The sequence below is a fragment of the Panthera leo genome, chromosome C1 (assembly GCF_018350215.1).
Source record: "Panthera leo isolate Ple1 chromosome C1, P.leo_Ple1_pat1.1, whole genome shotgun sequence".
Classification (NCBI taxonomy): Eukaryota; Metazoa; Chordata; class Mammalia; order Carnivora; family Felidae; genus Panthera; species Panthera leo.
The window spans coordinates 169,685,819-169,698,958 of record NC_056686.1 but is presented as its reverse complement, the minus strand read 5'-3'; the positions used below and the strand labels follow the sequence as shown (position 1 = coordinate 169,698,958).

Sequence of the window (13,140 nt, the reverse complement as noted above, 5' to 3'; positions counted from 1 at the left end):
TGATTTTGTTGGCATTTTATACAGAAAGTATACAAATTTTCTTTGGCCTTAACAACAGGAAGTTCTAACAAGCAGTACATCATGAACTAATAACAGTTGTTCATTATAGGTTAGTTGTGCTGTGGTTCCTGTGTCACCTAAGCTTTGAAATCTAGTGTTGTTGTAGGTAGACTCTAATTTAAACAGTATTATCTTTTCTTACTAAAGTGAGATTTCTTACTCTGTAATTCTTACATATTTCATCAGGTTGCAATGAATGTATATGAGTTATCATCAGCTGCTGGATTACCTTGTGAGATTGATCCTGCCTTGGTGGTAGCTCTCTCCTCACAAAAATCAGGTAAAATGCATTAGTAAGTACATATTAGTCTTAGTTAAAATTATCAGGGCAACACAGATATAGATGTGGTACTTATTTACTCAAATGCCTGCTGAATGTCAAACTTGCATTTTATTTTATTTTATTATTTATTTATTTATTTATATTTATATTTTTATTTATTTATTTTTGGTGTTTGGGACATAGTCCTCATACAGGTTGATATTTAAACCATAAGACTAGATGAGATTACTGAGATCAGTTAGTTGAAGAGGATCAGGGTCTGAGCCCTGGGACACTTGCAACTTTAAGAACTCCAGGAGAAGAGGAGGAACTACCAACAAAGAAACTGAGAAAGAAGGATGGATGAAGGAGAAGAAAAACTAGGAAAGAGTAGCTTCCAGCAAAGTGGAGAGGAAATGATCAACTATGTAGAATTAATATGGGCAATAGGTAATGTTGCCAAGAGCAGTGGAATTTTTGGAGCAAAAGGCTGTTAGGGCTTTCAAGCGAATTGGAAAAAGGAATAAGAAATAATCAGTATAAAACAACTCTATCAAGAACTTTACTGTAAAAGGGAGCAAAGAAATGAAATTACAGTAGTTAGAGGCAGGAATAAAATCAAGAGAAGGGCTGGAGTACCTGGGTGGCTCAGTTGGTTAAGCGTCCAACTCTTAATTTCAGCTCAGGTCATGATCTTTGTGGTTCATGAGTTTGAGCCCTGCGTCGGTCTCTGTGCTGTTTGGAATTCTGTGTCTCCTTCTCTCTCTGCCCCAACTCCACTCCGTTTGCATGCATGCTCGCATTCTCTCTCTCTCTCAAAAATAAACATTTTTTTTTTTTAAAATCAAGAGAAGAATTCTTTTCAGGAAAGAAACTAGCAACATTTGTATACTAATGGAGATGGCCCAGTAGGTAGCATAATTGATAACTGGAAAAGGGTGTCCTATTTTCATTGAACTAGAGCTATTTACCATAGAGTCTGTACATTGTTATATTGTATTAAACATTTAAAAGATTGTAAGTCCAGCTCTTTGAAATGTAATACCCAGAATTCTGTAGATATTTCTAGATTTTTCTACAAAGTAAGTAGCATTTTATCTGTTTCTGATACTTAAGTGCCCATCCCTGTCCTCTTGCACCTAGCATGTTTGGCTGGGTTCATCTGTTCTTTTTTTATTTAACATTGATTTTTGTCTCATTCTTCATGCAGTATGTTAATTTATAGTCACATGAGTGCCACGATTGCTCATTTTGCCAGAGTTACATTTTTCATAACTAAATTTTAAAAAGTTTTTTTTAATGTTTATTTTTGAGAGAGAGAGAGAGAGAGAGAGAGTGGGGGAGGGCCAAAGAGAGGGAGACACAGAATCCAAAGCAGGCTCCAGGCTCCGAGCTGTCAGCACAGAGCCTGATGTGGGGCTCAACCCATGAACCGTGAGATCATGACCTGAACTGAAGTCAGATGCTTAACCGACTAAGCCAGGTGCTCCCATAACTAAATTTTAAAAACACATTCTGGCTCTTTCAATTCTTACGTATAAGTGGTGGGATGAATAGTAGGGTAACTAGAATTTCCCAGGTACCAGATTCAAGTGCCTAGGTAACGTGCAATTTTAGTACACATTACAATAAATGTTTTAGAAAGGATTAGGTCTTAAAAGACTTAGGGCGGTGCTAGTTATTTTTATTTATGACTGGTTCCTTCTGTCTTCTAAAATGGAGAGGTTGGAAATCTCCACTTTCCACATTTATGTCTTTTAAATAGTAATAGTAAACTCAAATCACTTTTATATCAATTCTAGAAAAAAAATAAGGATTTTTTAAATGACATTACAGAGTATTTATGATATAATAAATTTTCTAAACAACAATAAACAATTTTTTAATAAAGTAACATCAATTTTCAGGGTGCCTGCGTTGCTCAGTTGGTTAAGTGTCTGACTCTTGATTTTGGCTCAGGTCATCATCTCATGCTTGTGAGATCAGGCTCTGCATCCGGCTCTGGACTCCACGCTGAGTGTGGAGAATGCTTGGGATTCTGTCTCTGCCTCTCCCCCTGCTTGTCTGTCTGTCTGTCTGTCTGTCTCTCTTTCAAAATAAACATTTGAAAAAAAATTACCAGTTTACAATTAAGAAATTTTAGGGGGTGTCTGGATGGCTCAGTCAGTTGAGCATCCTCTTGATTTCAGCTCAGTCATCATCCCAGAGTTGTGGGATCCAGCCCTGTGTTGGGCTCCACGCTGAGCGTGGAACCTGCTTGGTATTCTTCCCCCTCCCCTACACCCCTGTCTCCTACTAGTGCGTGCGCGCGCTCTCTCTGTCTCTCTCTAAAATAATAAATAAAAATTAAGAAATTTTAGGATTCCACTTATCCTAATCACAGTTTTTACCCTATAATCTTACAATTTTTAAAAAAATTGTCTTTTTGTTAGAGGTTCTCGAAATATGCTTGAGTAGTGATAATAACCAATGATGTATATTATTTCTGTTCTATATTTCTTATAACAGTTCTGATTAGTTCTGTAGAAGCTCAGTAATGTACTCTATACAAAAATTAAAATTACTTTATCTCGTTTGATTATTAACTCAAGTAATTTTAAAGAAGTACCTTGGTTTTATTTTTAATTTTCTCTCTTAGAAAACATAAGTCCAGAAGAAGAATATAAAATTGCCTGCCTCCTTATGGTCTTTGTGGCAGTTTCTTTGCCAACACTGGCTAGTAATGTGATGTCTCAGTATAGCCCGGCTATAGAAGGTAATAGTGGTTTAAAATTATTTTGACAATGAAAAAGTCAGGAGTTTTGATACAATAGATACTCTTCAAGTAATTAATGTTCATTTATGATAGAATGTAGGTTAACTTACTAGCCACTTAAGTAGCTTTGTAACCTTGAGTAGTTGATTTTCTTTTTCTAAGCTTTCCATATCTTGATATATGAAATGTGTGTGTGTGAACCTTTGGGTGCTTGACTGTGTGTGACAGGGGATGGTGAGGGAGTATCCATCCAACTCTTAAGATTGTTTTGAAGATTGACAAAATGTAAAGCAGCTGAGAACTTTTTTAGGTTTCGGAGAGAATATAAAACTAATGTATAATTTCTTTTAGGGATTTTTTTGAAAATATGCCTGTTCAACGCAGGCATAATCATTTGTTGCTTTTTTTTTGCTATAGTATTTTTGAAAGCACTAGTCCTCATAACAGTGAAAGGAGAGCAAGGCAGGCTGTGTCCCAACTCTTTTTAATAACTCTTTTGAATCACTATTTATGTAGATTGTGAAGTCATTCATTAAAGACTTGCCTTTTATGTATTATTTGAAATTTTGGGGTCTCGCAAAAACCACAAACCCTATTTGCACTTTCTCAGGGCACTGCAACAACATACATTGCTTGGCTAAAGCCATCAACCAGATCGCTGCAGCTTTGTTTACAATTCACAAAGGAAGCATTGAAGACCGACTGAAAGAATTTCTGGCGGTATGTATAATCTAATAGCAGAACTCATGACATTTTATGAGGAAAATGACAACTGTCAGATACAACAGAATAAATTCTCTTTATTTATTTATTTTTTCTGGAAGGAGGACCAGGTGAAGGCAGGCATTAAAATCAAGGAGCCATTTGACATTTTTTCCCTTAACAGATCTCTCCTAGAGCTCTGCAATATGATCTTCTTTTTTTCTAAGCTGATGTTTGGACTGCCTTAGAATTTTGCCAATTATCTTATATGTAGCTGTATTATAAGTTGAAGCATACTGAAAATAAACAAGAAACTTGTGAACATTAAAACTTACTTAAAATGTCTGTATACTTTAAGCTTGCATCCTCCAGTCTACTGAAAATTGGCCAGGAGACAGATAAAACAACAACAAGAAATAGAGAATCTGTTTATTTACTGCTAGATATGGTAAGTCTCGTTTTATTTTTTATTAACAACAACAAAGTTTCTGTTATTCCTGATAGTCTTTTCTTGGGATTTAGTAATTAAATATCAGTAAGAGCTGAAGTACCTTTTTGATCCCTTCTGTTCAGTTCACTCTTGCTAAATATTGCTGGAAAGACTGACATCACTTGTATTTTACCAAATGGCAACCATATCAGAAGACAACAAAATAAAAGATTTGCATTCTTGGATTCTCTATGCCTAGTCAGTGCTGTCTCTTCACCATCCAAACCAGCTATGCTTGTTTCTACCATGTGACTCTTCCCTCACTTGAAATAGTTTCCTTTTCCTGCAGAGATCTGTATCTGTCTTATGATTTAGCATACCCCATAGCTATACTATACTCTTTGTCTAGGTAGACTTTCCTCATTACTCTGGCCCACATTAATCTTTCATCCCTTTTGAACTCCTGGCTTTCCACTTCATTACAGCTGGTCTTATGTTTATTTGGCTTTTTTACTTAGTCTTGGGAACCCAGTGGGACTTGATGATATGGACCATATTTTGAATATGTTTGTATTGTCTTGCATGTCTAGTGTACTGTTGAGGGCAAATGTGAACGTGCTCAATATATTCCTGTTGATTAATAGACTTCATTGAAAAGTGGTGATTTTAGACATTTTGCTAGCAAAACATTGTGACACATTTATATTTCAGGTTTTAAAGTAAAAGGAAAATAATTTTCTATCAATTTCTAATAAGAACACTATAGAAATTATGATTTACTGGCTATGAGTAAATGTTCCCATTATAAATAACTTTAATTCTTTGATGAATTTTTGCAACTTTTCAGATTGTGCAGGAATCCCCATTCCTGACAATGGATCTTTTGGAATCTTGTTTTCCTTATGTCTTGCTGAGAAATGCATACCACGCTGTCTACAAGCAAAGTGTTACATCTTCCGCATAAAATATCTACTTATTGAAGACAAGCACGCATTTTTGTTGCTTTGGTTTTACCTGTAAACTGTGGAACTGTTTTACCTTGAGGCCTGAAAAGCAGTTTTGTGGATTATAAATTTCTTTCCTACGATTGTATTTTCTGATCATTGGTTTCATTTAATATGGTTGTACTACAGTATACTTGGTTGATTTAGCTTTTACCTTCACTGAATTCACTAAAATTATTCCTATAATTTTAGAAGATCATTGTTTGGAAAGCATACATTATCTCTATGTTTTTGATATTTGAAAATGAAAAAACCCTTTGCTTGTTTATTTCTGAAAAAGAATTGTATTTAGTGATTATTTTAGATAGTGATATTATAGCATTCATCCGTGTGTAAATTATTTCATATAGGGAAGAGTTCTGATCTGTACCTATGGTTCTTATTGAAAACAAAACTGGATGTGCATTTCTGTGATGTTATGAATACATTTCTACTTTATTTTGAAACATTTGCCAAACTAAATACTGTAACACTATATAACATTAAAAACGTTAAAGGACTGCTTAGCATTAGAAGCAGACTATGTCCGGAAATTCTAAAACAGCAGCATATGTTGTTGCTTGTATAAAGCCTGGTGATAATTTTTAGACTAACTTCCATGGTGCCCTACTGGCATTAGCACTACCATTGTACCCTGCTGTATAATAAACAATCTTAGACATTTATCAATTGTTGATACAAATGTTAGTCCCTAACCACTTTTTATATGTTTTAAATTTTTGAAATTCAAGTGTACCTGCCATAACATAAAATAAACACTAGACTGTATCCCATTTTGAATTATTTCCTTAATTATGTATCTCTAGAAATGTATTCAATAATATGAGAGTTTTAGTTTCAACTTAGTTTAAAATAAACTTTAGGAATGTCTAAGTATAGCATTTGATGCCAGGTCAGCTGTCACAAACTTTGCTTAAACATTTTGAAAAAACACTCCACAGGAAAACAATTTTAAACAAAATTGGAAAATAAAATCACATAACATTTTTTAAAAATTAAGAACTAAAAGGAAATTTGTGCCATCACATTACTAATTGTTTATGTGACCAAATGGACAGTTACATGAAAGAATGGGAATAGAATGATTATGGAACTAGCGCACATGTTGCTGAGAACTACTACATCAATCATGAATAAATGGGAAAGACCTGCTTAGTGGTTGGCATGGAGGGCAGAGGAGCTCATTTTGTTTAAAAACTAACCTGTTTCTCAGCAGCTTCCTATCTGGATATCAAATAGAGCTTTTTTCACAACTTTTTTTTTTTTTAAACGTTTATTTATTTTTGAGACAGAGAGAGACAGAGCATGACTGGGGGAGGGTCAGAGAGAGGGAGACACAGAACCCGAAACAGGCTCCAGGCTCTGAGCTGTCAGCACAGAGCCCGACGCGGGGCTCGAACTCACAGACCGCGAGATGGTGACCTGAGCCAAAGTCGGCCGCTTAACCGACTGAGCCACCCAGGCGCCCCTCACAACTTCTTATAGTATACACTGGTAACATGTGAAGAGGAAAGAAAGCCACCATGAACTCAGTTATAGAACGTTCTTCTTTGTTCAGATACAGAGAGTAGAATGACATTGAGGTGCCACAAGATTATCATATTGCTATTTTGTGGATGATTTTTCCAGTTTATATTTAAAGCAGAGAATAGTTGTCACTGTTGAAAATTTTCAGTGGTTCAGTGAGGATTTTTTAATAGAATACTTTTAGACTTGAAATAGGCTGATGATGCAGCGAGCAGTTAAAATTAAGACTAAATGTTGTTTATTTTGAAATATTAGTATCCTAGAGTGGTGGTAACTTGTTGGTAATCGATATCCTGAGAGGGAAAGTAGGCATTTGAATATGTGCACTTAGGGTTAAAATGAGGTAGGGCGCACGTACATATGCCATTATTTACCCCTGTTCAGGCCAAGAAAATAGCACTCCTTCATAGTCTTGTGAAGTTTTTCTTGCCTGGGTTTTTTTCCTCATATACCCAAACTGACTGACTGACTGACTGACTGACTGACTAGTGTCTGATTATTCTTAATAGTCTATCAAAAAAAAAAAGACAAAGGTAACTTGGAAAATTTAAGGTAAAAGTAAATTGACAGTACTATTTCTGACATTTTGTTTAACTTTTTTTTTGTCTTAACTTTTCTTACTCTAAACTTAAACCACAACATACCGTTTTTGTTGTTTTTTGTACAATCCTGCGATGGTACCATGTATGCTAGCCCTATGTTCTGCTTATTTCACTCAATAGTTGAAAAGTTCTTTGCTTTTTTTTTTTAATGCCTCCACATATGCTGTGACTAATTTAATAATTTCACTTGGATGAACATTTAGGCAACTTCTTGTTTTTCATTATAAATATCTTGTATCTATATCTTGGTCAACTTATCTCCTTAGGATAATTTCTCACAAGATTGCTTGGTGGAAGCATGTACACATTTTAAACTTTGACACATAATATTAGATTTCCTTCTAGCACGACTGTATCAGTTTTACTCCTGCAATTGTGGGAATATATTTTTCTCTATTATTGCCAACACACCTTTGCCTCTTCAAAAGGTGAAACACACCTCTTGCTTTAATTTGCATATCCTTGTTTATTAAGGAGGTAGAATCTCTGTTAATTGGTTACTTTTATTTCTTTACTCACTTTCATTCTCATTTTTTTTTTTTTAATGTTTATTTTGAGAGAGAGAGGAAAGTGGGGGGGGAGAGAGAGAATCCCAAGCAGTCTGTGCACCGTCAGCGCAGAGCCCAGTGTGGGGCTTGATGTGAGATCATGACCTGAGAAAATTAAGAGTCAGATGTTTAACTGACTGAGCTACCCAGGCTCCCCCATTTTGTTACTTTCAAAAGCTTTTACTTTAAAATACTAGTTGAACACTTATTTGCATATCTAAACATTTTTAGTACATATAGTTAGGGTTGAAAACAGCTCCCCGTTCAGTCTTGAGTATAGTGATATGGCTATTAAAATATGCTAATAGTGCATAGTAATTAATGTTAGGGCGCAACTACTTTGATAACTGAATTTTACTTCTTTTTTTTTTTTAATTTTTTTAACGTTTTATTTATTTTTGAGACAGGGAGAGACAGAGCATGAACAGGGGAGGGTCAGAGAGAGGGAGACACAGAATCTGAAACAGGCTCCAGGCTCTGAGCTGTCAGCACAGAGCCCAACGCGGGGCTCGAACTCACTGACCGTGAGATCATGACCTGAGCCGAAGTCGGCCGCTTGACCGACTGAGCCACCCAGGCGCCCCGATAACTGAATTTTAATTGAGTTTTAGAAGTAGAGGACATTTATTTCCAATGTCCAAATTAAGAAGAGCATGGCTACAAAAAGAGTATATATACCTGTTAAAGAACGAAAAGATGTACAGTTTAAATGTATGAATGTAAGAATCAATTGAAATTACACCAAGATTGTAATTCCCTTATTCTATTATAGTATGATAGTAAGAATCCGATGCAGTTGAGCAAATATTGGCTGGATGAGATAAATTTCATCTAAGCTAGCAGTACCCCTACGTATTCTTCAGTAAGTGAAACTGGGGAATAAGCTTAGGAATTCCATGAGCTTGCATGGATGGGTTAACAAGGCATAAAGAGTTAGCCATAGGATGTACACCCACGTTTGGGTAAACAAGATGAGGTAAGTAAGATTAGGTATGGGGCAAAGGCCCCCAATATTGACAAAGGCATAGGAATAGGAAATCTCAGGATGAAAACATCCAAGATGAGGTAGACAACATTAGGTTTCAGGGCAAAAATGCCCCCCAATTTAGTACAATGGCAGAAAGCTGCTTTCACGGGAAGGAAGGACCAAAATAGGTAAACAGGTCTACAGACCTCAGAGCAGAGCTAATTAGCAGAAGAAAGGTGCCTTGTTGACCCTGAGGTAGCATCCTCTGTCTTGTCCACTGTAAACAACCTTCTGCCCAGCCCCAGAATTTTGTTTTATATTGACTCAAACCCCTAACACCACGTATCTTTAAAACCCCCATGCCCCCATGCCCGTAAGTTAATGTTCAAGATTTCATTGTCTCTTTGTTCACACCCATCACGTTTGTAAGCCTTCTGATCTTAGTTAAAATGGAGCAAGGACCCTTACTCAGGGCTCTTGTTTCCTCCCGGACATTAGCCTCTCTTGGCATTTTAATCCTGAGTCCTGCTCTCTTGCTGGACAAGAGAGAACTCCAGACCCAGAGTCTACAACATGAAACAGTGCCTTAGATTTGAAATGGGGCTTTTTTCCTTCTCTATTAGACTCTTATTTATTCCTTTTTTCTTTTTTCCAACTTAGCTCTTAATTTCCCCTTCTCTTTTCAAGGTAATCATGGAACTTGGCACAAGTGATTCCCATGACTTCCCATTTTGGATCCGCTCCAAAGTCACTGGCACTCTCCTAATAATTTCCTACCTCTTTTCCATTCATGTATTCAGCAAATATTTCTAGATGCCTGGATATAGTGGTGAACAAAATAGAGAAGTTCCCCTTTTTCAGTTAAGTTTGCATGTTAATGGTAGGTAGTAAAAGAGCAAACTTCTGACAGTGACAGGGAAATACACAGGATGATGGGCTGGGGAGTTAGGGAGAGAGTTGCTTGAGGCACTACTTAGGAAGTGTCATCATGGAAGGCCTCTGTGTGGGAATCATTTGGGCTGGTACATGAAAGATGAGAAGGAGCCAGAAATGGGCAGAGAGAACAGTGAAGGTAAAAGTCCAAACGCAAGAACAACATATATGAGGAATAAAAGGAAGTATACCAATTAGTGTTTCTGTTGTAGGAGCCTCATTGGGTGGGCTGACTCTTTTACTTTTTTGGTCTGTCTTACTTCTTTTTCTTCCTTTGTTCTTTGCTTATATATTCAAAGTTCACAAATCCAGTCTAAGGTAAGTTGGTCAGAAAGAAAGAAAGTAAATTCACTGATAGGCTGTGGCATTAATCTGAGAATGGTAAAGTCTACTATATACCTATCACTAGACCTTCTAAATGAAGCTCAAGTTCTTTTCAGGTAATGCATCATAATCTACTAATTACTTTACATATAATCAGGCCCAGCGATCTGTTACAGTGACTTGCCTTTGGGAGACTTCAGCTGTGTTATTCATAAAAACGTTTATGAGTGAGTAATCCTTAAAGTAGTAACTCCGCATCTGTCCTTTATCTCTTCTTTATGGCCACTTGAGCACAAACCACCATTTCATTTGAAGGCATTGGCCTTAATTTTCAAGTAGACACCATGCCTCTCTTTCTAAAGATTTGCTGTGATCTTTGTCATTTGGGAATAAGATTGTTTGAAATTTTAAATGTTGTAATCTTTAGTGAAAAATGATTATCTGGTCCTATTGGATTGAAAGGAAAATTAATATATGTTTTTTAAATAAGTAAATTTTTAAAAAATAAAATGAAATCTGTTTTTGAGAGAGAGGGAGAGAGAGAATCCCAAACAGGCTTCACTCTGTCAGCACAGAGCCTGGCATGGGACTCGATCCCATGAACTGAGCTGAAATCAAGAGTCAGATGCTTAATGGACTGAGCCACCCAGACACCCTGGAAAATTAGTATTTATTGACCCTACTTGATGTTATTTTCAGAGGGGAAAGTTGCTTTAAGTATATTAAGGTTTGGATGCTTGTATGAATCAAACTTTCCATACATATTACTGTCATTAACATTTCAGATCAAGCATGCCTAACTCTAATATGGTTCATTTCCAAGAAAAGTTTTCAGCTGTCATTTTGACCTAAAAATAACCAAATAGGATAAATTAGCAAATTAAAGTGAGGAACCTAGCCAGAGAGGGCCATGTCTCATTTCCAATTAAGTGCAACCACCTTAACCTTTACCTTACTACTTTCTTTTAACGTTAAGAGTTAGATGGATGGAGGTACCTAGTGGTTCAGTAGGTTGAGCATCTGACTCTTGATTTCTGCTCAGGTCATGATCTCACACTTCTTGGGTTACAGTTCTTTGCAGGGCTCTGTGCTGACAGGTGGAGAGCCTGCTTGGGATTCTTTCTCCCTCTCTCTCTGCTCCTTACCTGCTTTCTTTCTCAAAATAAATATAAGTGAACTTAAAAAAATTAGTTGGGGTCCAGTTCTGTGCAGGACTCTGTGCTGACAGGTGCGGAGCCTGCTTGGGATTCTTTCTCCTTCTCTCTCTGCTCCTTACTTGCTCTCTTTCTCAAAATAAATATAAATGAACTTTAAAAACAGTATAAGAAAAAAGAGTTAGATAGATGGACAGATTCTGGTCAACTTCTTGCACAAGGTCCATAAACCTGGGAAATGAGTGACCCGAAGATGGGGCTATACTGGATAAGCAACCTGGTGATTGCCCTATCTTAACTGTGGTATATGGTTAAGTCATGTTCACAGTGTATGTACTGGCCAAATGCTCAATGGTCTAGTCTTGCAATTAGTATTTGGCCAAGGCCTATGTTGAAAATCACTATTATAAAATATAAGCTTCTAAAATACATGAACAAATTTTATTCAAAAATTATAATTTTATCACATCAGTTATATTTTTAAAGTTTAATATAGTTCAGAAGCATTCATTTCTCACCTTTGTCAATTGCTAAATTGCTCCTGTGCTCATGTTAACCCATTCATTTAAAATACTAAATAGTTACTTGCAAGTATAGAGTGGAGAGCAACTCATGAAGTTAATGTCAAATTAAATTTGTGTGTGTGTGTATGTGTGTGTGCTTTTTTGCTATCAAATTATTAAGATTTACCTTTTCTCCACCAGTAATTAAGTTAAAGGCATTTCCTTTTTAACTCCTGGATATGAAGTTTTGGGGGTCAGTAGTAATGATAAAATTTCATTAAAGTATTCTCACAAACTGAAACTTCATGCATTTTTGGATGATATTTCCAGAAACAAACCTAAAGTATGTTGCCCTTGTTCAGTTTTTTTTAATACTTTTGCATACATTTACTGCCTCACAATTACTTGAGAAGAAATTTTTTCGTAAACTTTGCTTCTAAAAATCTGACAGTGGAACAATGTAACTGAATTTCCATTTGCATATTGTCTGTAACAGCATGTACACCAATTTCAGCATCTTCCTTGCAGCAGAAAGAGAATCTTTATAGCAAGTATCATGTAAGAAATACTTGCATTCTAAAGGCACATTCATACTTGAACTGACAGAATTCAATTTAGGGAGATCTCCACTGCAAGTTACATCTAAAACATGTATCTTTATTTGAAAGTGGATATTCAATTATTAATCTTAAATCAAGATGCCATACTAACTAGGTATGACCATAACCCATATAATTACATGGTCATTGATCACATACGAGTTGTGGGTGCCAGAAAGCAGGTTGGAGGCATTTGGTTGTTAGATCTTGCAAAAACGAGCTGAATCTGAGGGGCAGATAATGCACAACTTCCTAGGCTGAAGCTGAACTTCAGCTCATTCTTAATTTTTACCTTCAGCCAAAATGTACAAGGAAGGGTCTTTGTGTGTAACCTGAAGCAAGGCCCAGCTGGCAGAACTTGAGATGGGCATAAAGGTCAAATTTGACCTTGGTTGTTAATAAGAGTTTTGTCCAAGTTGAAAATGCTGGCTAAGTAATAGAGCTAACGTTTACTGACACCAGACACTGTGCTAAATTTTATCTGATTTGATCCTCTAAGTGTTGCTCATTTAGCCTTCACACTAACCCTATGTGATGATTATGCTCATTTACTGATGTGAAACCAAAGCTCAGAGAAGATAAGTAATTTGCATAAACTCCTATTGCAAGGAAGTAGCAGAGCCATGATGTAAATCTGGCCCAGAACTATATACTTCTCATTACATTGTCTCAGATCTCTCAGATACAAATGTGGGCTTTTTTACACACTAGCATTTAAAGCTGCTTTGCACTAACTTAACTGCAGCTTAAGGGTCAGGAAACACTTCCTC

The 13,140-nt window shown here is 36.3% G+C and overlaps 1 protein-coding gene across 1 annotated transcript in view; it reads left to right on the top strand.

The window, feature by feature from the left end:
• NCKAP1 (NCK associated protein 1) overlaps window positions 1–5,903 on the top strand; it is a 109,534-nt gene extending 103,631 nt beyond the window's left edge. The window contains exons 27-31 of the mRNA XM_042949337.1: window positions 247–340; window positions 2,961–3,077; window positions 3,688–3,797; window positions 4,138–4,227; window positions 5,057–5,903. Coding sequence (XP_042805271.1) covers window positions 247–340; window positions 2,961–3,077; window positions 3,688–3,797; window positions 4,138–4,227; window positions 5,057–5,173 — 528 coding nt within the window. The 3' untranslated portion in view covers window positions 5,174–5,903. The remainder of the gene's footprint in view (window positions 1–246; window positions 341–2,960; window positions 3,078–3,687; window positions 3,798–4,137; window positions 4,228–5,056) is intronic.
• The last annotated feature ends 7,237 nt before the right edge of the window (window positions 5,904–13,140 follow it).